At 41.0% G+C, this 25,696-nt stretch overlaps 1 protein-coding gene across 1 annotated transcript; it reads left to right on the forward strand.

Moving 5' to 3' along the window:
• On the forward strand, nt 1-22,495 carry PNKP (Polynucleotide kinase 3'-phosphatase). The gene is made up of 14 exons (XM_084589186.1): nt 1-601; nt 710-997; nt 1,078-1,322; nt 2,132-2,211; nt 2,985-3,271; nt 3,787-3,854; nt 4,807-4,899; nt 9,912-10,013; nt 10,113-10,140; nt 13,243-13,304; nt 13,396-13,505; nt 20,063-20,150; nt 20,213-20,280; nt 22,340-22,495. The coding sequence occupies exons 1-14, from the start codon at nt 466-468 to the stop codon at nt 22,461-22,463; spliced, it is 1,779 nt and encodes a 592-aa protein (XP_084445312.1). The 5' UTR covers nt 1-465; the 3' UTR covers nt 22,464-22,495.
• Nucleotides 22,496-25,696: the final 3,201 nt, after the last annotated feature.

Consider the following 25,696-nt stretch of genomic DNA (forward strand, 5'->3'; position numbering starts at 1 on the left):
CTTCTCGGACCCTACCTATAGCTATAGTGCCTTTGAAGCATGGAGGAAGGAAACAACTTCCTTCCTTCCTTCCTCCATGCCATGAAGTCAATGAAAGTGTTGTTGGTGTTGTCGTGTTGTTCTCGTCTCGTGTTCTGTCCATGGCGGAAGTAGTACTGTTCTAGGGGGGTCTGTTCTGTCGAGCTAGCGCGTTGCTTGGTGTTGTTCTCGTGGGCAACGTTCTTACCGCCGTATTCAAGAACGCTCCACGGACTGAAACGTACTACATACAACGTAACGCTACTGGCAAGGGTGACGCGGACGCGGCTGGAGCCATTCTAGGCTAGGACTTGGTAGATAGCCAGCTCCAGCTTGTAGCCAGGCCGGTAGTGGGGCCAGCGGGGCCCCGAGCCGACTGATTTCGGTACCTGCATTATTAGCTTACGCAGCTGTAATTACTACGGCCGTAGCCTTTGAGTTTAAATCATGCGTTACTCTAATTGCATGCTTCGGAGCAAATCTTTTACTCTGCCTGACATTGTGCTACCACATAACCAAGACACCGTTGTTGGCAGAAGCCGCAACACTCAAATTCGGAACAAGCGCTGCTCCAGACGTCAAGGTGAGCGCACGTGTTGAGGATGTTTTCACAAAAATCCCAGCAGGAAAAGAAATACTGTCTCGGTGTCCGTACAACGAGGAAGTAAGACTGTAAATTTGTTGTTTGCAGTCAAACTGCGAGCAGATTTTGACAGCGGCACGATTGAAGTAACGCAACTGGGAGAGAATCCATGCCGGGCAGCGGGCAGGCGTCTAGCCACAGGGGAAACAGTGACGGTGTATGACGGCGATCAGTTCGATTTGCTGGCGGAGGACCTGCTGTATGACGTGGTGTTTGAAAAGTCATTTGATCACGACATACCGTCATTGGCTGCTCAAACTGAGTCTTTGAATTGTGATGATAAGCACCGTTCGAAAAGGAAAAGTGACGACGAAGGTATGCCTCTACCTAAGAAACGTAAGTACTGCACTACGTGGAAGTTTGTTTGAAGTAACTTGCAGCCTCTTTTATTTCATTGTTTCTGCTCCAACTTACAGATGCAAAAGCCAACGCACGTGATGAAAATGACGAGCATGTGAAAGAAGTTTCTCGGAAATTAAAACGCATGCAGAATAGTTTCAAAGAACACCGTATTCCCGAGAATTCGGTCAAACCTTGTGAAGCTTCAACTTCAAGCCTCCGTGCCGTTCCTTCAGTGAACCCAGTGAAAAGCGGATGGACAGAACTGAGAGACCATAACGTTCTGATGTTTAATTCGGACAGACTTGAACATAAGCCGAAGGTAAGCATGGAGCAAGACCTTCAGGCTGGTTTTTGTAATTCTCAGTCATGAAGTTGCAATTACTAGAGATTGCGGTCTTAAACCTTCACAGTATTGTGCTGAAGTAACTAGTAGATATTATATTACCTAACGGACATACAATTTGTTGAACTAAATTGCATAATTCAGCAGAATGTATGTACAACGTGTTTCTAGTACCAGGAATAAATTTACAGATTAAACTAAGTGAGGTTGTTAGATAAAAATGTATTATGTGGTTTTAGCTCTGTGTGCTTAAATATTTTGTCTTATGGTGGCTAATAATGAAGCAGTTACACCAGAGCCACTTTTGGGTGGGAGCGGCCGCTTTTGGATGGAGGCGAAAAGCAAGGCGCCCGTGTGCTGTGCGATGTCAGTGCACGTTAAAGAACCCCAGGTGGTCGAAACTTCCAGAGCCCTCCACTATGGTGTGTCTCATAGTCTGAGTCGCAGTGGGACGTTAAACCCCACAAACCAAACCAAACCAATCTTTCAGTAAAAAAAAAATTGTTTTAACTACACACTAAAAACCGCGGTTTCACAGCTTTGGGCTAATTATGGTGTCATTACTGGTACAGTCTCATTTGAGAAAATAGCATGCAAACATCAATTTGTACTTCTGCATGTAAGCAGCTTACTGGAACCTGTGAAAATGAATGTGACATTTTTACTTATAATGCTTCAGCCTCGAGTAAGGTACAGGATGATGTTATGCAAGTTGTAACAAAATTATTGCGCGTTTCTTATTTTGTTTCTTATTATAAGAAGGTGTTAAATTCTTTGTCGTATAGATTGCTGCATTTGACCTTGATGGTACTCTTATCACTACCAAGTCTGGCAAGGTGTTTCCTGTCAACTCACATGATTGGCGGTAAGGGTCGAATTTGTTTTCATCTTTGTATCTTTATTTTAAGGTACTGTGGCAAGAATCTGTTTAGGTTCTTATGCTGGAATTATCCTTTAGATATAAATGATTATTTCTGGTATTCTTTTAAGTGGTTAGCTAAGAATTGCCTTTTAGTTATCAGTTGTTTGGCTCAGAAATTATTTTTGTCAGTGCTCACAGTGACTGGTTTTCTCGAAAGGAAAGTTTGCCACTTTATCATAAGTGAGAGGATAAATCTGCCTTGTTGCTCTTTTCACCAGTGCAGAGCAGCAGTATTGCAGAATGTAAATTAATGAATAAATGCTTGCAGCTCCATTCAAATACTGCTGTAATAATGCTTTCCTGTTACTTATGCAAAAGAAAAGTTTGGTCTTGTATAGATAAATTTTTATGTATTACTGTAATTATCTTGGAAAGTTGTTTTGAAATGTGCACATTCTGAAACCTTAAAATATTATTTTTTGCCAGTGATGAAATTTCGCTGCTTTTTTCCTGTCCTCATGTATGTAACTTGTGCATTAGTTTACGGCATGTTTAAAAGCATTTAGCTAGCAGCTACAGGAATTATTTGTAAAACTCTTTACCAGTTTTTTTTTTTCTTTTTTTTTTAAGAACTTCATTTTCTGTTCAGACTAAGCAAAGGTAGGTATGAGCAGATTGTTTTGGCTTTTCACTAATGAGAGTAGCCCTCAGTAGTTGCTTGTGGAAGCAGTAGATGATAATGCGGAGAGCCAAAATATTTGCACTCTGTTTTTCAGGATACTATTGCCACAGTGTGAGGCACGCCTGCGTAGCCTCATAGAAGAGGGGTACAAGCTTGTTATCATTACCAACCAAAGAGGGCTTGCCAAGAGCCACAGCCACGAAGCAGATTTCAAGGCCAAAGTGGAGCATATCCTGAAGAAGCTGGCTGTTCCGGCTCAAGTATATGTGTCTGTTGGTCATGGGTTCTATCGCAAGCCAGCACCAGGAATATGGCACCACTTGGAAGCAGTGGCAAATGGAGGCATTCCTATAACATTAGAGGAGTCCTTTTATGTTGGAGGTAGGTATATTTTTTGGTCAAGTGATGGCTTCACTAGCCAGTCTGAGAAGAGGCTTTAGTAAATTCATATGATGCCACCACAGCAGCCAGGATACAGGTAGAAAGATGGAGAAAGGTTAGGTGGTGCAAAAAAGCTGTGCCAAAAGTTTTGAGGAGGGCCAAAAGCATGCCCTCACATATGTGACGAGTGTAACATTTTGACTTGTATTTTGTTAGACCTTGGTGATGTTGTACGTACATGCACTACTAGTGATCTTAATTGTACTGGCATTTTTGTAAATGGTTTACATTAACATATTGCTATGTTTCTGTCTTGTGGATACGTTTTCTACTTTTGAGACTGTTCAGGTGCCGTTGTTTGTAGTGTGGCATGTGGTAAGAGTGAACATTTGGGCTGTACTGCTGTTCTTATAGAAGTGAAAGTATAAGGACTACCCATGGAAAGTGTCACCATCAGCTTCTGATGCAAGGTACATCATACTCTTGTCTGCTTATTTCGGGGGTTTTCTATCCAGATGCTGCCGGGAGACCAGCAAACTGGGAACCAAAGCGCAAGAAAGATTTTTCATGTTCAGACAGGCTGGTTAGTAGCAACTCCTGCCCTTTTTTTTTAATATTTATATATTTTCATATAGTTTCATATTTACTTTTATTCACCTGCATTCATCATACCATTTGTTTTCAGTTTAGCTTAGCCTCTTTCTTGAGGCACATGGTTCATTGTATTATTGTTTAACATCTTCTTTCAGACCTGATTTTTTTTTTTTTTTTTTTTTTTTTTTTTTTTTGAGGAGTACTCTAGGGAAAGTTTTTCAAATGTTCCTGCACATATGAGTAAATACATATAGTGATGCAGTACAAAGAGCGCATTATTAATACAGCATATTTATTTTACTGGTTATTTTAATTTTCTGAGCCCATTTCCAAGATTTAGTGCTTGTGGTTGTATAATTGAATAAAGTGGCCCTATATATGAATTTTTGAATCATTGGATAAACTATGTGAAGACTTGGCTGACTGGTTGATCTGCATAGCATATAGGGTGATTTGAAGATGAAAAGAGTAGGGTCATGGGTCTGCACTCATTTTCTCGAGTCAGATTTCAACTTCTGTGCCATGTGAGGCTTTTTCTTTTGCTGTACATTTAGTGGACCTATGACCAATGCTTAAATTACTGGTCCTTTTGTCAGCTTTTGCACCTGTACTGCAGGAGCTCAGTTACTCATTGGATAGGGACAGGAGGGGATCAGCACCTAAACATAATGATCTTTCGGGTCCTGAGGATATGCCATGACATTTAAGTTCTGATCATGTATGTTAACATGGCTATACATGAAAAATAAGAAGGATAGGTAAATTATTAACTGTTTCGGTGTCATTAAAGAGAATCGTTTGCAGCTTTGCTGGTGAGCAGCACTGCTAGCCACATGTAAAAGGCACATTATATTGAATATTTTTAGAGTTGCACATTGTTGATACTTCACATCGGGTTTGTAGCAGAGTTAAAGTCTGAACTGCCTTGTATTTCATTTCAGTTTGCTCTGAATATTGGAATTACATTTTACTCCCCAGAAGAGTTCTTCTTGAAACGCCCTGTAGCTAAGTTTGAGCTCCCATCTTTTGACCCTGTGAGTATAAATAGTTCTATGCTTGAAGCATGAAAACAAGCCTTCCTGTTTTATCAGTTTGTAAAATTAACTTTAATTATTCATATACAAGCTCTCTGTGTGATTAGATTAACACTATTAGTATTGACAAAAAGGGGTAAACAGCATGCACAGTTGGGTGCATGTAGCCTCAGATGAAGCAGTTTATTGGGCCTCTTTGATGTACATTTCTGCTGCATGAAGGACAGTAGCTGTTGCATTTCATAAAAATATTTGGTATTAATGTTCAAATTAGGTTAATTTCCTAAAATTGTGAAATGCCAGTAACTACAATGTGTGACTGATTCCTGTGTTGAGTTTTTGATTCATTGCATTTTCTAACAAATTATATTGGCAACATACATTCAGCACTGAAATAGTATTTTCTTGGAGCTTTAATAATATTTTATAAGAGTAGATTGCTGGAGTGCTGTTGCATGTACGTTAAGGATTACAAGCTTATCCATTGTGAAGTCTATAAGCGTAAAGCAGAGTGCTTTGAACTTCACTGCAACTTCCTGTTTTGGATTTGTGTTAGGCAGAAGTATAACTTCTGCCTAACACAAATGTTGCTGTGCTGAAAAACTGAGGGGTGTTTGGGCACTTGCATGACATCACTAGGAGCTTTTTTTTCTTTTTCTTCTAAGTGCAGAACTGCCCATGCCATGTACAGGTGCTGTTATAGCAAAATAGCCATTTTTTTTTTTAATTGGTTCACAGGAAGGGAAAGGCGCAGTATCTGTCACACTTGTTCCTGTGGACACCTCAACCATGCCGTAGGGAAGGGAGGAAGGTGGGAGTGAAAATGGAAAGAGAGAAAGAAGGAGGCGTAGTGGAGGGCTCCAGAGCAATTTCGACCACCTGGGGATCTTTGACGTGCGCTGCCATCGCACATCACTTGGACGTCTCTTCGCTTTGCCTCCATCGAACCCGGATACAGTAGTCATGCAGTGGTAAGACGCCCTACTACTGTGCCAAAGTACCCGGGTTCGATTCCGACCGCCGGTGGCTGCATTTCGATGGAGGGGCAAAACGAAGAAGGATCCCTGTGCTGAGCGAGGTCAGCTTACGTTAAGGATCCCTAGATGGTCGAAATTAATTCCTAGCCCTCCACTACGGCTACTTTTCCTCCCTTTCCACTTTCACTCCCACCTTCCTCCCTTCCCTTATGGCGCGGTTCAAGTGTCCACAGAAACAAGTGTGACAGATACTGTGCCTTTCTCTTCCTGTGCACCAACTAAAAAAAAAAAAAAAAAAGAACATGAGCTCTAGATAAACTAAAGTCCCACAGCAACTTCAGAATAAACTATTTCCCAGCGCCCTCTAGCAATGGAAGCACATGCTGGACAGCGATGGTGTGGTAGATTTATCTTCTTTCCGATAGAGGCGAAAAGCAAGGTGCCCCTGTATTCTGCGATGTCAGTGCACATTGGAGAACCTGCGGTGGTCGAAATTTCCAGAGTTCTCTGCGGGTTTCCTTGTGGCCTGAGTAGCTATGGGATGTTAAACCCTATAAACCAAACCATTCGTACAGTTTCTATGCTCGCCTTATTACAGACACGAAGCCAAGCTTCTTTCATCTTTGCTCTTTAGGGGCACTTTTTAGCAGTTCATTCAATGACTTATTGTTGGCATGCAACGTGCTGAAATAGTTGAGTTCTTGGCAGCCTCCATATTATGCTTTGTTAGCAAAGCAGCCACTGTCAGAGCCGATACTCACATGCATGACATGGCTGATGCTTTGCTCTACAGTTTTTTTCTCAACCACTGAATCATGGTGGTGCCAATGATAAATCCTTTCATGAACCGTTAAAAGTACCCTTGACTAATGCTGACGGAAGCAGGCTGTGCTATTACCAATAGGAAGGCATGCATCAAAACTGCAAGTTCAGTTCACTGGACCCTCGCTGTCTACATGCGCTTCTGTTGATGGAGCACGCTGGAAAGCAGTTTTGCCACCGCTCTCATGCTCAGTTTTTCCTTTGGTGCCCCTCACATATGAAAATCTCATCAGCAGAAGCAAATAAATTGAACTTACTTCTCCATTGTTTCTTGTGCATCCTGTTGAATGTTGTGTATTGCAGTTTGCTTATGCCACCAGTAGCATTCGGTACCAGTATTGGGAATTCTGGTACTTCAGTTGTAAGGCCAAAAAGTTCCTGTTTTGTATTTTTTTTTCCTTGACCCCGTTTGGAAAATCCCTGGATTTTCCCCCAAGCTACTTTAAAGTAGTTTCTTTATTAATCTTTGAAATTTGTAGGGATCAGCAAAAGGCAAAGGGAACAAATTTACCAATTTCTATCGTGCATTTTTGTTTGTTTGTGTTGTGCTGCCCCACATACTTTAAAGTTGGCTGCCATCACCACCTAAGCTGTATATTAAAAGAAAAAGTTGCTAAGAATTCATATTAAGGTTTTATTCTATCTGTGTGCATTGATAAAACCAGAGGAAACATAAAAACTACTACAGTAAAATACCACTTGAACGAATGTCATTTAAGGGAAGTATTCAAATGTACGAACTTTACTAAATTCCCCTGTTGAAGCTCCATTGAACGCTATGTAAACACCTTTCATTTTAACGAAATTCAATTGTTGCTCATTCAGTTATACGAACATTTTTTATAGCATCATCATGTGTCTCCCACCTCATGCTGAGCAGAAAATGTGCACTTTTTGCTGAATATTTGTACGTTGAGAAACATATTTTATTAGCGCATGACGAAAACTGGCTGTCATTTAGCTCTAAGCTTAACTGGCTATCTAAACAAGCTTGTATCCAGCGGAATCGCTAGCTAGCTTTGCATGCTTAATTAAATCCACAGTCATAGCCACCCATAGCCACAGCTTCAGCCCTACAAAGCCTCTTAGCTCTAAGAAAGAAAGGGAAGAAAAGATGCTGGTTAATCGTGATCTGCTTGGAGGAAATTAATGCCTCTGCTGCCCAGCAGACCGCTGTGCCGGACAAGGTTCACAGGAGCTTGCACACAGTGATTGAGGCCAAAACCACTGCAGTCCCAAGTTCAAAAGTGCTGCAAAAGGTTACTCTATTGCGAGTATAATATTTACCGCAAAACGGCAGGACGACAGAAAGACAGGAGCACTGTTCGCCCTGTCTTTCTGTCGTCCTTTCGTTTTGCGCTAAATATTATACTCGTGATGTCAGAACTTGAACTAGTTCAACATTTAACTCTTTTAAAGCTTACTGCATTCTTTGCTTGCAAATGAGTGCAGGGACAAATTGAAATTGGGTTGAGATATGATTCAAACACCGGATGTTTCTTGGAGCTAATGGAAATAAGCTTCCATATACTTATTTCAGTTCAGTGAACTTTCACTTCAACAAACATTTTCCTAAGGTCCCTTGAAGTTCGTTCAAGTGAAGTTTCACTGTATCTCATATGTTAGATTCTGGCCAACGTTAGCTTAGCATCACTACTGTATTTACCCCATATTTGTTGATCTGTCTATTTGTTGACACCCTAAATTCTAAAACTAGAAAACAAAATACAATTGAAGTTTTAATGCAAGGTAGGTCACTCAACAAGCCACCACATGTGATCAGAGTGCCTTGCGCAGCACATCATACCTCGCTGATGTGCAGCCATCAGCAAGCTTAACACGAATGCTCGAGCACGTGGCCTCTACGAATTTAAGCACCCCTCAGCGCTGGCTGATAGATCTGACAGCCTGCTAAGGTGGCTAAAGGGCATCAGCGATCTCCACCAGCCCCAGACGCATTGTGCAGCATGATTTTGGACCTAGCGGCTAGATCCGAGCGATGCAAATATCTATCCAGGTCACGCGCTCATCTTAAGCATGCTGATGGCTGCACTTTTGCTCACTGAAAAGACAAGTATAAAAGAGCTTTATATAGGAGAGAGAGCATTGCAGTATACAAAATGGAACCACTGCTTTATGCTTTGTTAATGTGCAGCAGACAATCTAAATGTCTGAAGCGTTAGGGCAGATGTAAGTTGACTTTAGTAATTTAATGCAAAAGAAGTGATACCAGCCACAGGTTGACACATTATGGCTCAGTGTTGATTACTGTGCCATCATTACCTTGGAATCTTTCTGGTGGCTCTTTGACAGCAGTGGTAAATGGGTAGGGACATCAGAACTTTCTTACTGCATTTCTGCTTTAGAATTATGCACAATACATTAGTAAACATGTATCACCACATGAGGTTCGCCTACATTAACTAGTCAGTCATTTATAATTTTATTTCTTCTGTCACACAGTTTTGATCTCGGGTTGCTGAGCAAAGGTTCCGACATCACAAGCGAGAATGAGGTCACATGATGTATGCAGAAGCTGCCATATATTCGTTGCTTTGTAGTTTTAATTCTCGCAAACTCTTTAAGCTAAGCCGCTTTAGAAACCGGAATGACAGCGACTGGACAAAAAGCTATTATATTGCAGTATCTGTGGGCCTCATGTGATCTCGTACTAGCTTCTGGCGTTGTAACCTTCATTCGGCAACCTGAAACTGAAATTTTATGGCACAAGAAATTCAATTGTAAGTTATTTAATGAGTGCAGGCAGATTTCATGCATGATACATTTTTACTAGAGTGTTATGAATAATTCTAAACCAGAAATGCAGTAGGAAAATTTGGATGCCTGTACCCCATTGACAACTGTTTTGAAGGCTCAATGGTAGTAGCAAGGAAAAGATTTTTATACTAACGTGGATTTTGCCTTTCTCTCCAATTTTTATTCTGCATTTGGGTTTAGGTTTGTGCTTGCTCTGTCCTGTCCCTAATCATTACCTTTATTCGAAGATAGCTTCACTTAAAAAGAAAAAATCCCCTCATTTCTCTGGCAGTGCTTAAGATACCCTCGGAACTGATGGTTTGCCCTTAGGCCCAATATTAAATCGAAAAGTTCTTGAAACATGAAAATTCTCCAAATATAACATCACCATGTGCCATTGGTACTTGCTTTCGCAGCGTTTTACTGTTATTGACGATTGTCCTTTTGTGTTTGTAGCGTCAAGTGCCAGATGTGCCGCTTGCAGAAATTGTAGCAACTGCAAGTCCTAATCGAAGTAAATATTTAAACAGTGATGATCTCCCAGCAGGCCACACTGAGGTGCGTGTCCCATGCTTAAAATACTTTAAAAAAAAAAAAAAAAACCTATGCAAAACAGCATTCAGTTTGCTAACGTTTTTCCCATTTCTTGCGTCAAAGGTTGTGGTGCTTGTTGGATACCCTGCATGTAAGTATTGTCTTTCTCTTTTTAAACTTTGAGTGTTTGTCACACCATGCCACAAAGTTATTTTGTGGTGAAAATACTTAACTGAACAAATGATGTACTGGGTGTAGAGCTAAAGGGTGTCAAAGTCACAAATGGTGTAATTGAATGTTCAATTTATCCATTCTTGGTATAAATGAGCATCCTCCCGTATGCATAGGAGTGTCTATATGCTTCAGGCAGTATGTTGGTAATCATGTGAGATGCTGTTAATCAAGTTAATGCTGTTTACAAGAAACTAAAGGTTTTCCTTGGGAATCAAGCATCAGCTGAAACATATTGGTACATTGGTACCTTCTCAAAAGTTTCAATTTTCTGGAAATCGTAAGACCGTGTGAAGAATGGCTTTCTTCCAAGGGATCTGTCAATAGTGTACATAGTGTTGAAAATAAGCTTGATTTGACAAACAATGCCCTAAATTATTTGCCATCCTCTGGCGCAAAGAATTGACAGTGATAGCTGTATGGTGAATAGCGCAAGGGTCTCTTTCTTTTCTTGATTATTACGAAGAAAATCTGTAATAACCTCACTTTTTACATTACCAACTAGCGGGCAGGTATGTATGCCTGGGCTTCGTCATCTCCTTCCCATGCGGTTGCCATGGTGATAGACACACGCTGTAGCACCCTCAATATAATGGAGGCAAGGGAAATGAACGGTGATTGAATGAGGTGGAGAGAAGTATCATTATACACAGTGGTGGAAGCATAAGTGAAATGCCACACAGTGATGTGTTTGGCTTTGTCACAAAACTGTAGAAGTGATTTGTAGCCGTTGCGACAGCTCAGCGACAACCTACTTGTTTACCTTATTGTTGTAGTCAGTCCACTGATGTTTAGCAATAGTATTGTTATGAATTCTGAACAGTATAGTAAAAGTGCAGCATTGCAGTGTTGCTAACATTAAGCAGGGAATCCGTGAAGTTTGCCAGGAATGCGTTGGTCCAGAGACTGCAAAAAGAAAGGCTGAATATGCACATGAATGCAGAGGGGCTTGAGCAGGCCTGTGATACACCTAACTAGGCAGGCACCTATGAAACACCATAACAGGGCTGTCACTCCAGACCTCTCGGCTACTGATGGCAATCTGATTTTCACTGACTAATGCTCTAGTCCAGTAAGCTTGGCTGTACTGATTATTTTAGTTTTAACATCCCGCGCAATACTGCATATTTCGGTGTGTAGTCTTCTCTTTGGGCAAAAACCAGATTTTTTATATGTACTTTTTCCTCAGTCAAGGAAGTTTTCACTGTTTATGTTCGCTGTTGATTTGTGATCCTTACTTTGTAGCTAATAGCTGTGCAAAGCATTCAGTATGTGTGTTTGTGGGCGGGTGCTTGGGGCGAATACATTTAGTGTTCATAAAAGGTATTTGAGTATGTAATCTTTATCTTTTTAATTATCACGTCTGGAATCATTTCACTTTGCAAACATACGAGGTACAGCTGCAACGAAAAAAAGATTAGCACAAGTGACTCATAACTAGACTAAAAAAATTGCAAGATGTGGTGCTGTTGTTGCCGCATGTGCCGCTACTTACTTATTTTCGGGCCGTTACTTACTTACTAGAGTACAAGGCAATTTTCATTTCGCAAAGTGGAGGTAGGTGGAGGAAAGCAGCCCATCCTGCAAAGTCCACATTTTGCTGTTGACAGCACATTGCCTAGTAAAAATTTTTAAAGGAAAGCTGCGATCAAGATACTGTTGCTCACGTCGGCAAAAAACAAACTTAAGTCATGTGGGTACCCTCATCGGCGCAGGATTCTGCCGATAAGAAATGCACAAGCTTTCACTTATGATGCAGGCTTTTTGATGGACAAATGTCAGAATGTGCTCCCTTCTGCCAGCCGCCCCTGTGGGAAATAGAATGCACCTGGTTGTCTCGCTATTGGTGCATACAGCAACAACAGCGCTGTGTCTCGCAGTTTTTCTGCTGCGGTCATGAGTCACCTGTGCTGACCTTTTTTCATTGCAGTGCAGTCAAAGTAACGCATTCACAAGTATAGTTCTGTTCATGTGTCTGCTTAACTCTTTCGTTACCACGCCTATTCAAATCGATCACTGGTAATATTTAGACATGTTGGAATCGTGCACCTGCTTGACTCGGTGCTTAGTCTAGGCACTGCACTTGTAGCACCAGTTTAAATTTTTCCGCTCTGGCGACGTTCTTATTTTTGATGCACTTTTTCAGAACTAATGTGCATGTGTTGTTGCGAAAGAGGGCATGGCGTCCGCGGTTGAGAAAAAAAAAAACCTGCCACTTGTAGTAATACACCGTTAGCATCAAAGTTTTGTGATGAAAAGACTTCCATCAAGTCAGATATCGAATCGTATTGTCGGCTTTGTTATCTGACTGTTTGAGTGGTGATAATTACCCGAGAGTGGTGCCAGCGATTCACTAGTGGACTTTGGCTCTGAGTCCAGGTGGCTTAATTCCACAAAAACGCATTCCTAAATGTCTACAGCATGTCTAACATGTATACCCGACCTTTACAACCAGTTTGCGCAGTTTTGGTTTGGTGCCTCACGAAAACCAAGAACTCTTTCACCGCATGGCACAAAAAATGAGGCAGTTTCTGCCTGTAGCTTTTTTTTATGTGGTTGAAGAACGGTGCTGTACAGAAAGTGTATTTTTTGCACACTGTTTCTGGGTCATTGATCTTCAATATGTATATTCTAAATTTTTTTTTAATAATGCATCTGTAAATATTGTGCCCTTTTCTATCTTTTTTTATCAAATCGCTGCAAAAATGGCAATTTTCAGATTTTTTTGTGTCTTTTCTAATAAATGTTTTGCTTTGCAACTTATTTCTTTGGAAAGAGCATTTCATTATGCGCAATTCTGTATGCTGCAACATGTGCTGCGGTATTATTTGTACTGGCAAAAAAATATTTTCGGAGACCTATGAGAAATGGCCATTTTCTTGCGGTAATGAAAGAGTTAAAACCTAGTCAAGAAGGTAAACCTACAATGGCTTAGCTGGTTAGTGCAAATGCAAGCACCACTGTTTTGTTTATTGCTTTTTATTTAGATTACTGTTTTATATTTCCTGTGCCATTCCAACAGCTGGTAAGAGCCACTTTGCAAAGGAGTACCTTGTATCAAAGCAGTATGCTCACATTAATCGCGTAAGTTAATTTTTGGTAAGTCTTTAATGCCCATTATTCGAGGGTCTAGTCAAGCTTGCTTTTAATTTACCTGCTTCATGTGTGCTTCCAGGACATGTTAAAGTCATGGCAGAAATGTGTGGAAGAATGTGAAAAAGCACTGGAGCGTGGCTGGAGCGCAGTCATAGATAACACAAACCCAGATCCTGAAAGCCGGAAAAGGTTAGATGGCATCAAAGAGATTGGACTGCCTATAGCCGTAGTCTAATTTCATTTTCTTCTTATCTCAAATGCTTTCTCTCTCTTCATGTGACACCGATTAGTGGTGCTCCGTTTTCATGAAATAATAAAGCTATACCATTGGTGTGCCAGCGCTAAAAGGATGGCAGTGGTTGAAGGAAAGGTGAGCTGGCACAAGTGGCTTAAGGGCTCTTCATAGACTGTTACTTAGTTAACCCTTCAGTGTAAGGTTTCTCGGGGGGATGGGAAGGGGGGGGGGGGGGGTGGATTCACAAGGAGAATAGGGAGAAAGCACTTTCAGTTGCCAGAGTAAGCATGGCAACTTGCACGCAGAAGATGAAAAAAAAAAAAAAAGTGATGCGACGACCTTGGCTTGCCACTGACAACTTAGAGCGAACCCGTGGGAGGTAGAAATGCTTGCTCTTCAAACTTGACGCCCATAACAGACATAACAAATGTTTCACTGAAGAATTGCAACTGTAGGAGTGCTCGCACACAGAAAAGCCACTCCTTTCACAAGCTGAGCATGTGGTGCTAGCACTGGGTAACTACACCCCCCAGGAGGGAGCTGTTGGCTCAGTTTCTCCGAGATACGCGACCTTCACCTGACAAACCTACAGAGGGATGTGAATACTAGCTTTTAGAAATATGCCACAGATGGCAGCAGCATCCCAAAAGCACTAGCTTTGTGCGTTTTGGCACACATTTTTGAATGTGGAATGGAGTATGTATGAGTGCATCAGTGACACTGAGAGGCTTCTTTTTCTACATCATATCTTGTCAATGCCTGTCTAGAAATTTTACCACTTCATTGGGCCTTAAAAAGACCAAGTGTTCTTGGCATATCCGGCTGAAAATAGAGAATTGTGTAGCGCAACATTAAAAATAGCACTAAAGCTTGCACATTATTATTTTTGAAGGCTTACAAAGTTAGGACTTGTTGTCATAATGCTTAACTAACATGTAATTAACCTTACCATTGGGCTCTTGTAAGGGTCTTCAAAGTGCAGCGGCGGCGTAGCGGTAGAACATCCGCCTCGCATGCAAGAGGACCGGAGTTCAAATCCCGGCGCCGCGCAATTCTCCACCGGATGAAAAAAAATAAAATCCGCGTGTCGATGGAATTGCATAAACAGGTTTGGGGTGCGACCTGATGCCGGTGAACACCTCCGGCAAAGCACTCCCTCACCAGAACAGGAGTTCGCCATCCTGGTGCAGTAATTGGCCGCAACCTCCTATGCTAAGCTCCATAAAACCCCGGCCGGCCCTCAGTCACCAGCGGCTGCGGAACAACTGACCACGGCGGCGGTCAGACCTGTGACGCAGCAGGGGGTGCTAAGAATGCCTGGCTCCGCTGGACAGGCCGTCATTGGAAACTGACCCTGGCAACGTTAATGCTAGAACCCTAGCTAGTGAAGCTAGTTTAGCAGTGCTGTTAGAGGAACTAGAGGGCATGAAATGGGATGTCATAGAGCTTAGCGAGGTTAGGAGGCTGAATGAGGCATATACTGTACTGAAGGATGGGCATGTACTCTGTTATCGAGGCTTGCCAGAGAGGCGACTACTAGGAGTAGGTTTCCTACTCCTGTAGCGGGTAATATAGATGAATTCTATAGTATTAATGAAAGGGTTGCAGGCATCGTAATTAGGCCTAATAAGCGGTATAAACTGAAGGTTATACAGGCCTATGCACCTGCATGTAGTTATGATGACCAGGCAGTTGAAAGCTTCTATGAAGATGTAGAATCGGCAATGCGAAAAGTAAAGATGCAGTATACTGTTCTAATGGGCGACTTCAATGCCAGGGTAGGGAGAAAGCAGGCAGGAGACAAGGCAGTAGGTGACTATGGCATTGGTTCTAGGAATAGCAGGGGGGAGTTACTAGTTGAGTTTGCAGAGCGCAATAACTTACAAATCATGAATACCTTCTTCAGCAAACGGAAGAACCGGAAATGGACACGGAAAAGTCCTAACGGAGAGACTAAAAATGAAATCGACTTCATAATGTGTTCAACCCCCGCTATTACGCAAGATGTAGAGGTAATCGGGAAAGTGCGATGCAGTGAATACAGGATGGTGAGGTCCCAAAGTAGCCAAAATCTGAAGAAGGAACGCAGCAGATTAGTAAGAAAGAAACCCATCAACAAATTAGCGGTGAGGGGGAGGGCAGAAGAGTTCAGAATCTCGCTACAGAATAGGTATTCAGCTCTAACTGAGGATGGCGACATTACCCTAGAGACAAGGAACAATAATTTCAGAGATATCATTACTGAGTGCGCGGTAGAAATAGGCGGAAGGATAGTTAGAGAGGATACCGGTAAGCTGTCTAAGGAGACGAAAGATTTGGTTAAGAAACGCCAGAGTATGAAAGCTTCCAATCCAACAGACCAGATCGAATTGGCCGAGATATCAAAGCTAATCAATAAGCGCAAGGTGGCCGATATAAGGAAGTATAATATGGAGAAAATTGAGCATGTTGTAAAGAACGGAGGAAGCCTTAAAGCGGTAAAGAAGAAATTGGGCATAGGCAAAAACCAGATGTATGCGATAAGGGACAAGGCGGGCAACGTCATCACTAATATGGACAAGACAGTCAAAGTAGCCGAGGAGTTCTATACAGATCTCTACAGTAGCCAAAGTAGTCAGGACCGTAATGAGATTGGCGATAGGGATAAACAGTCAGACGTTCCACCAGTGACGAAGGACGAGGCCAAGAAAGCACTAGAAACTATGAAAAGGGGGAAATCAGCTGGAGAGGATCAGATAGCTACAGATTTGCTGAAGGACGGGGGGATATCGTGCTAGAAAAACTGGCCACCCTGTATACGCAGTGCCTGGTGTCATCAACGGTACCGGAACCATGGAAGAATGCAAACATTATCCTCATTTACAAGAAAGGGGACTCTAAGGACCTTACAAATTACAGACCAATCAGCTTACTGTCTGTTACATATAAGGTATTTACTAAGGTAATCGCTAATAGAATCAGGACAACCTTAGACTGCAATCAAGCAAAGGATCAAGCAGGGTTTGGAAAACGGTACTCTACTATCGATCATATCCATACCATCAACCAGGTGATAGAAAAATGCTCAGAATATAACCAGCCCTTATACATAGCATTCATTGATTACGAAAAAGCATTTGACTCAGTTGAAACCTCGGCGGTGATGCAGGCATTGCAAAATCAGGGGGTAGACGAGCCGTACGTGAAAGTGCTGGAAGATATATATAGTGGCTGCACAGCAACCATAGTTCTGCATAAAGAAAGTAACAAAATTCCCATAAAGAAAGGTGTTAGGCAAGGAGACACAATCTCCCCAGTACTATTCACAGCTTGTTTAGAGGAAGTATTCAGAGACTTGGAATGGGGAGCAGTTAGGGATAAGGGTAGATGGAGAATACCTCAGTAATCTGCGATTTGCTGATGACATTGCCTTGCTAAGCAACTCGGGGGATGAACTGCAAATAATGATTGATGACCTAGACAGGAAAAGTAGAAAGGTAGGCTTGAAAATCAATATGCAGAAGACTAAGGTAATGTTCAACAGCCTCGGGAAGGAACAGCAGTTTACATTAGGTAGCGAAATATTGGAAGTAGTGTCATTATTCGTGTATCATTACATTTGCATAAGTTGTCTGTACTTCGTAAATGTGTATACTGCATATCATATTGTCTGATAGGCTTATTATGCCTGTAAGCTACGGCAAATCAATGGCTTATTTTTCACTTAAATGACTGATGTGCCCAAAAGAAAGTTGTGAAACTATATAGTATGGGTTTGTTCAGATAAGAATGGTAATTGAGGTCCTATGACCATTTTTTGTTTGCAGTGAAATTTTTATACGTGGTGGGCAAATGTCTCGACACAAAGAAATGTTATGTAAGACACGATGTAGTTTTCTCCGCAAAAAAATCGTATATCACCCGAGGTGGAAAACGGCGTTTTTGCCATTTCAAAGCAAGTTTGGAGACCTACTGCTTCCGCACTAAGATTTTGTCATCTATTATTTTATACTCACTAAATCTATGCTCTGCCTCTACTTTTATAAAAGCTATCAGAAAATCGTTTTGTTGCTGCAGTTGATTTAGTAAAAAATCTCAAACTTTTCCTCAGCAGTGATCAGCTGCAAAAATATTAATTTTCAACCTTACATACTGGCATGACACGTCTGTTTGTTTGCACTAAAACTTTTTGTTATGTGTGTTACGTTCTTAATTTCAAACAAAATTTGGACCTCTAAATTTCCAGATGGGTTCTCCACAATGCATCGAAATCTCCTCAAATTTGAAAACTGTAAAGAAAGGGAGGGGGGGGGGGGGCAACTTTTATTCCAAATAAAAAAAAAAACATCTTCGATTTTTAATAAAAATCTTTCTAAAGAATTCTTAGTACCTCAGAACTATTACGGACTAAAGATGTGTTGCATTATATTGTTTACAATTATAAAAATAAATATAAAACTGAGCGCCTGTGCTGAAAACTGCCAATATTGAGCCCTACATTCTAGCACGACTCAGTAAAGTGCCGCTGAAATTTTTTTTCTTTATTGTCCAAGCCTTTTTCTTTATTTCAGGAAAAATTTGAAGCTCTAGAGTTGTCCGTTCTTTCTCCATATTATTTTGTATTTGGCCAAAATTCAAAAATATCAAAAGATGGGCAACTTTGATTTGAATTTAAAAACCTACCCCAACTTCAATTTTCATCGAAATCTCCTAAAAACAATCCTAAGTACTTTATAAATATCAGGAACTAAAAAGTATTGCATTGGTTAAAATAAATGTAAAAATATATATATAACTGAACCCAATTTTTTATTGTATAGAAGTAACAAGGTTTCCCCTTAAGGAGTAGGCGTCAAACTTTTGGACTTGGTATTTACTGAATTTAGTTGCATTTTATCTTATGCAATATCCAAAGCCATCTCATTGCTTATAAAGTCGTTTTCTGCTTTTTGACAGGGTAGCTGATATAGCTTAAAATGGAATTAATTTGCTTTTTTTATAATTTCATGGGAGAACGCAACTGAGATTTGAACTTTTTCTCTATCATGTAATCTCTTTTATTGTGGTGAGCAATGCTATTCAGTTCAGTTCTTAATAATATTATTTCATTGCTCAGTTATAACATATTAACAACACTACATTTTTTAAGGCAATTCTTGAAATCTGCACATAGATATACAATCATAAAAAAAAGTGAGCCAACACACAGCGAATTCACCTTCCACCTAACCTGCAAAGCGCGTAACCTGCATTTTAGGTGGAGATCGGGTTCGCTCAGGGTTGGCTCACATTTTCTCTGAGCTAGATAGCTCCAAGAATACTCGTCGTCTTGGCTCATTCGTTGCTGCTGCCATAAATAAATTTAAAATTCCATCAAAACTATTTTGCTGGAAAGCTCTTTGCTTATGATTGTACTTTGTGTCCACATACGAAAATTGGTGTTCAAAAATAGAGTATTAATTTTTTTTCATAACGGAGAAATGAAAATTGAATACCATTGCCCCCGCAATAAAAAAAATACAGGATAGAGAAAAGTTCGACCGCCACTCGCATTCTCCTGTGAAAGTGCGAGAAAAAGTGAATTAATTCCATTTTAAGCTATCTTCAACCCTTCCAGCAAGCATTAAGAGACTTGGTAAGCATTGGGAAGGCTTTGGATATTGCATAAGATAAACTGTAGCAATATCTAGCAAATAAATTGTAAGCCATAAGCACTTCTATAATTGTTTTTTATGCATTCAGTTTTATATTTATGTTTATATTTTTATTTTGCATAATACAATACTTTTTGGCGCCTGATATGTATAGAGTACTTGGGATAGTTTTTAGGAGATTTCAAGAACGATTACCGTTCTTATCTGAACACACCCATGTATTGGCCGACTGATTTTTTTTTTAGAGCAGAAACATTCTGGGCAACCTATTGGATTTAAATACAAGAACTTTTAAAGACTAATTGCGTTTACATTTACATTCAGTGACCTTGTCTTTTGAGTACAGCAGGGGTTCTCAAACTGGGTTCCACGGAACACAGGCGTTCCGCAGGCTGTCTTCTTGTGTTCCGCGAGAATCCTCAGAGCTCAGGGCAAGCACTGCTCTCAAAGAAAAATTTAATGGTGAAGGCTTGGTGAAATTTTGGATGGGGACTGCTCCGCTGTTTCCATGCCTCTTCGAAAGGGCAGTGGACATTTTGCTTCTCTTTGCAACTACATATGCATGTGAACAGGCATTTTCAGCCCTCGCCTATCTGAAGAACAAGCACAGGAGCCGTCTTGACCCGGCAGCTGATATGAGACTGGCTCTGAGGGAAAAGGGGGGGGGGGGGGGGAACTATTTGAAGGCTTTTGGGGTTCCTCCAAGCAAAAAAGTTTGAGAACCCCTGGAGTACAGCAATAGAAACCAAGCATTGCTTCATTGTGTTGAATGTTAGTGTTTTGCTTCTATTGAACATGTTTTGATAATTCAATTTTATATTTGAATCACCAACACTATATATATATATATATTTTTTTTTTTTTTTTTTTTTTTGTAGGTTTATTGACGTTGCAAAGAAACATGGCCGTGAATGCAGATGTTTTGTATTTGACTGCTCCTTGGAGAGGGCAAAACATAATAATCAGGTTTGTTCTGTTCCTTTGTGAATGTTTTGTGCAAGTGTTCACTCTGGCCTTTATAATTGCAGTTTCGAGAAATTAAACTAAAAGGACAACCTCATGTCTCTGTTACTGATATGGTTCTTTACAGTCATCGGTAAGTACCATCTTAAAAAATCCTGACGTTTTTTTGACACAGCCAACCAGTTTCCTGTTTTGCTAATGCAGGGGTGCAACAGCTGCACCAATAGCGCCATTCTGATACAGCTGCATATTTCTGCGCCATAAACGTGAAATCTGTTAAATTTGTGCCACGCTTTGCCAAAATTCCCCAAGAAGCTGCAAATATTTGCCATACTTATTGACAACTTTCTGCTGCTGTGATATGACCAGTTACAACATTTCAGACACAACAGCATGCGTCACTGGCATTTTAATTAGTTTTATTTTGAGAAGGCATCACACCGTTCTAATGCCTACTCATAGTTTTCTCTCTTGCATCCTTGTGCTTCCTCCACTTTTTGAGTATGCTGAACCGCTGCGGTTTGAGGATGCTTCACAGCGCAGTTCACAGCTTGTGTGGTACGTGAAGCGTGGTATGTGAAGAGGCTGTTTGTAACGATTGGCACCACTGCTATTGTGTCGCACTGCGAAAAGGGCCGTTGTGGTACTTGTGATTTTGGAGCAATACTTCAACACTGTGTTTTAGGCACTGCATGCTTTTAATGGGTGTAGCTCTAGTTTTTTTGTGCGGCTGTTCTTATGCTGTCTCGTCGATCGACTCACTTACCCAGCATCAGATAGTGTAGGATGTGCATCAGATATGGCTTCTCTATTAGTGCTAAGGTGGTACAGCCTTTGTCACAAGTTTAGAGCCCAAGGGGTCTGCTTCTGAGCCACTTTGTGCGGCTTGTAATGCATTTCCAGTGTTCCGAATCTCTTGATGGCAAGAAGATTTTTTGTCTTACCCTCTCCAATGAGGAGGACCTTCAACAATGGTAATTCAGTGCCACTACACGGCTCAGAAGCAGGCCCCATGAGCTCTAAACTTTTGACAAAGGGTGTACATGTGAAATTTATTTCGGGCGTCAGCAGGTCGGGAAACGCACTGCAGCATTTAATTCCGTAACATCGCAGTGGAGCCCAAGACTGCCATAATTAACGTTTATGGATGCTGGAACGTTGAAATACTACAAAGTCTGCTCTGTGCACGAAATATATAACCTAATATCCTGAGTTATCGCCGGCCCATAGAAAGTGTAAATCCCGGGCTGAAGACGCGCTCACTCGTCAGTTTTCTTTGCTTACGACTTGCTTTCTTATCTGCTTTTGGCATTTGCCCCTTCGCCTTTTGGTTGCTGTTTTTCTTTTCTTTTTGTCTTCTGTGTCCGCTTTTGAATCATTTTTTTTGTTTGTTTGTTTGTTTTTGTACTGGGCTCGCTTTTGGGCACAGGCTGATTGCAGTCACGGCTTCGAATTGAGCTCTTCTGGAGCTGCCCTCGCACGACAAGCTGTGGATTTCACAGACAGTAAAACATTTTTTTCATGAGTCTTGCAAGCAAGACTCCAAGATCCCATGAATAAAATTGTCAAGCTACGCTAGATGCAAAAAAAGAAAAGAAAAAGAAATGCATATTTTCCAGCTTTTTCTACTTTTATTTTCGGTCCTCAAAGTTTGAAACATTAGGTGCATGCAACGCCTGTGATAGGTGGCCTTTGCTAAATTTCCTTTGGATCACATTCATACGGTTTGATATTCACATCTTTTCATTTTTTGTGTTGAAAGTAAGGTTTCTTCCATGTTTAACGGCCCCAAAATTTGAATTCGTGCTGCAAAATGCAGTACTTTTTTTTTTGTTTCCTCTGAGCTGCTCCAAATATGGATTTTACTGATGCAAGACTAAGATTTTGCTACTCCAAAAATTGCAACAAATCCTATTTGAGTTGTTGCACCCCTGCTAATGGTATTTACCTAACTGGTTTCCCTCCCTAATGGGGAGCCAACATCAGATTTTCTCACTATAGTGCTAGGGTATGCTATAACTTTCGGGCGTCACTTGCTAGAATTTCTGGTTATCACTCCACTGTCTCTGCATTTTTGATAAATTCTGCTGCAATCTTTCTGCATATTCATTGCTTCTGTCACAAGTGTCACCATTGTTCAAATGTAGCATTACTTGCTTGCGATGTATTCTCTGAAATCATTTTTTTTTCAGGTCCAAGTTCAAGGAGCCATGCCTCTCAGAGGGGTTCTCGGAAATTGTAAAAATCAACTTTGTTCCCAAGTTCAGCACTCCTGAAGATGAAAAACTGTACCGATGTTTTCTCAAGGACAAGTAAAATCTAACTTGCTCATTCCCCATTGTCAACAAGGATCTTATCCATAGTTACTCCATGGCCATAGGTTATGATACGGAATCTATGAAGGTCATTTCCATTTTACAGAGTGACTCCATGATTCCTGGGGTATGGAAGTGAAGTGAAATTTATTTGGTTTCCTTACAAGTAAACAAGCCTGGACAGGACAGTGTGTACACCTGACTAAGGCCTGTCCTCCCAAAGTATAACAATCAAAGCAACCGTGACACACTAAGTAATCATACAAAAATGCAACTTAAATATGTACATTCGCATAACAGGATCTTGGGAAATGTCAAACAGCGCTGCTGAAAATAAATTTTTGTAAGACAAGGCTTTGCACTAGCTCAAATGCAAAATCGAAAATGGTCGGAATAAAAAAAGGCTCAAGAATTGCGGGTAGTAGTCACAACGACAGAGATAGCAGCACGAAAAAAAAGAAAAGCAATAAAATCTAAACATTCACTGAAAAGTATAAAAAATGAACATAATACAGTTGAATAGACTGTCAAACCAGTAATGCATGAACACTTCTTTTAAATGTTTGCTTGCTAGTAGTTGTCTGTATTAATGTAAGTATATCAGGAGAAGTATTCAAGGTCTGTAGTATCTGGTAAGCCATTTCTGTAAGCCCTAGTTCGTACAACAGGGGTGGAAGTGCTGCTCCAATTACTTCATTCTGCTCCAAACTGCTTTCCCTGCTCCAAAATGCAATATTGCTCCAAAACTGCTCCAAGCTGGCTGTTTTGATGTTCTGGCATAAAATTTAGCAGAACACGGGAACAATGTCACAGCACCAGGGGCCAAGATATAAGGCATCTTGCACTGGGCTTAATACAAATGAAATTTTTGTAAGGGAAGGAAGCATGGAGCATAATAAATATTTGTTCGCAAGTAAATGTAATATGAGCCACTGACGATTGGAGATAATTGCTAAAAAAGAATGCACTGTGCATGTGACGTAGCACCTCTCAGCCCTTTGAATCACCGGTGGAGAGAAGCGAGGTCAGCAAGCAAAGCAGGTAGCGCTAACTACTGTGAGCCATTAGGAAGAAAACTTGTAGAACATAATCTCTAACCCTCCACAATGTAACTTCCGAGTTTCCGCCTATCAGCTTTGGTGTACCGCAAGGTAGTGTGCTGGGGCCCTTGCTGTTCAGTATATTCATTAACAATATTATCAACTGTGGGATTCGCTACGAGGCTGTGGCTCCGCTTTCAGAGCAAACAACGCTCCGCTAGCTCAGACCATAGTGGTGGCCCCAAGAAAAACACGAACACCGAGGACCAAAGGGTTAACCGTTTAATGGGCTTCCTCGGCCGCGCATGCGATCAAACAATGTTGTGTTCACCTGAACAGTCTGTCTCTTCCTAAACGCGTCCGACCACTTGGCCCGTCCGGTCCGCACTGCCCTCGGTGCACACACCACACGCGCACTCCCTCACTTACGCCTCCCCTAAACCACACCCAGCCAACAAACACAATGCGCGCCCCTCACCACAGCAGTCGAGAGAGAGGGGGGGGGGGGGGGGGGGGGGGGGAGGCTGCCACGTGATCTGGAAAGGAGAGGCCGTGCGTCTCTCGCTGCTGCGGTGTAGCCAGGAGGGGCGATGTATGCCTTCCCACACAACATAGATAGCACCATTCAGTTTATAATATACGCTGATGACACTACACTGCTTGTCTCTGGCACAGACTTAAACTATGTCTTAACGAAATGTAACGCTACTCTAGATAAACTAAAGCAATAATTTTTCGGGCAAAAAATAAAAGCCTGCACCACAATTATGTGTTAAGTTTTGAAAGACGGGTGATTGACATTGTTGAAGAGCATAAAACATTAGGAGTATATTTTTCATCTAACTTGAGTTGGGAAACGTACATCAATTATCTTTGCAAAAAACTTTCTTCTGTTGTAGGTGCACTGTCACGATGTCACAGCACTTTGCCCCTAAAATGTAAAATTTAGATTTATTATGCACTTTCCCATTCCCATTTAATTTACTGCAATTTAGTATGGGATACGACGACGACTAATATGACAAATTAATCGTACTACAAAAAGGAATTGTTCGTCTGATTGCTAACCTTGAACGATCATGTCCCACAACAGACGTTTTCCAAACACATAATGTCATTTGCATCGACAATCTATATGAATTCCGTCTTCTGCAAACAATGTATTTTTCTTCCACCAATGTCAAAAATTATTTATCAACATTGGCATCTTTAGAATTGCGCCATACTTCGGTGGACACAAGGAATCATGACACATGGACCAATATCGTTTTTTCATAACTACAAATTGCAGTCTTTAATTCATAACCTCCCTCGCACTTTGAATATTTTTAAAAACACTGCTGGCTATGCCAGAAAAGATCTACTGAGCTATTTTGTTAAATTATGAAATGAATATAGTTGCTTTGTTTTGTTTATGCATTATTTCTGTATGTATTGCGTTTCCATTGTGTAGATGGCTGTACGGTTCTTTTATTTACTTGATTTGCATTAATATAGTAGTAATCTTCTATTTTCTCTCATTTATCTTACAGATACCTGTTACTTTTGTATGAAAAAAAAATTTTCTTTTATGCGTGGGTCTTTCTGATGTTTCCTTTCTGTTGTATATTGAGAGTTTTCATTATGTTTGTATATATTCATGGTTGCATTTTGTTATCACGCTTGCTGTGTACGCCATGCCTTGCAACGGTTTCCTGGACTTAGTCAAGCTGCTCTAGCAGCTTTTATCCAGCAAACCTTCGAGCAAAACTGGAAAATAAATAAACTGAAATAAATAAACTGACTGCAAAAGCTGCACGAGTTATTCTAATGGTTCTGCTGCAGATACTTCACCGTCGAGCCTCTTTGTCAGTGACAAGCTTGCCAGGCCTACAGCAGACAAAACTACTTCAAGCGTTATGAGTTGGTACATCAAAGCTGTCAATCAATAGGAAGCTTCTCAAGAGTGTTAGAAAGGCATACCAGGTCTGTCGCCAAAATATTCAAAATAAGCCCCAGTATTGCTGAAGCAAAGAATGATGAACTACATGCAGGAGGCAATGAAGTAAAAAAGCTGTAGGATGAAAAGGCTACCCTTCAATGCCATCTATCTATCCCGAAGTTTCAAAATGCTCGAGCCTGGTTCCACTCCTGTAGACCTCCGCCATGTTTACAAACGGACAAAACGATCGAGGTCATACTGCAGTCGTCTGCA

This window comes from Amblyomma maculatum, chromosome 1, assembly GCF_055883805.1.
Source record: "Amblyomma maculatum isolate TAMU_Amacu chromosome 1, ASM5588380v1, whole genome shotgun sequence".
NCBI lineage: Eukaryota > Metazoa > Arthropoda > Arachnida > Ixodida > Ixodidae > Amblyomma > Amblyomma maculatum.

Coding starts and splice junctions, on each gene's coding strand:
- PNKP (XM_084589186.1), top strand. CDS start 466: ATGCGTTACTCTAATTGCATGCTTCGGAGCAAATCTTTTACTCTGCCT. Junction 998..1,077: donor TATGCCTCTACCTAAGAAAC/GTAAGTACTGCA, acceptor TCCAACTTACAG/ATGCAAAAGCCAACGCACGT. Junction 2,212..2,984: donor GTCAACTCACATGATTGGCG/GTAAGGGTCGAA, acceptor TCTGTTTTTCAG/GATACTATTGCCACAGTGTG.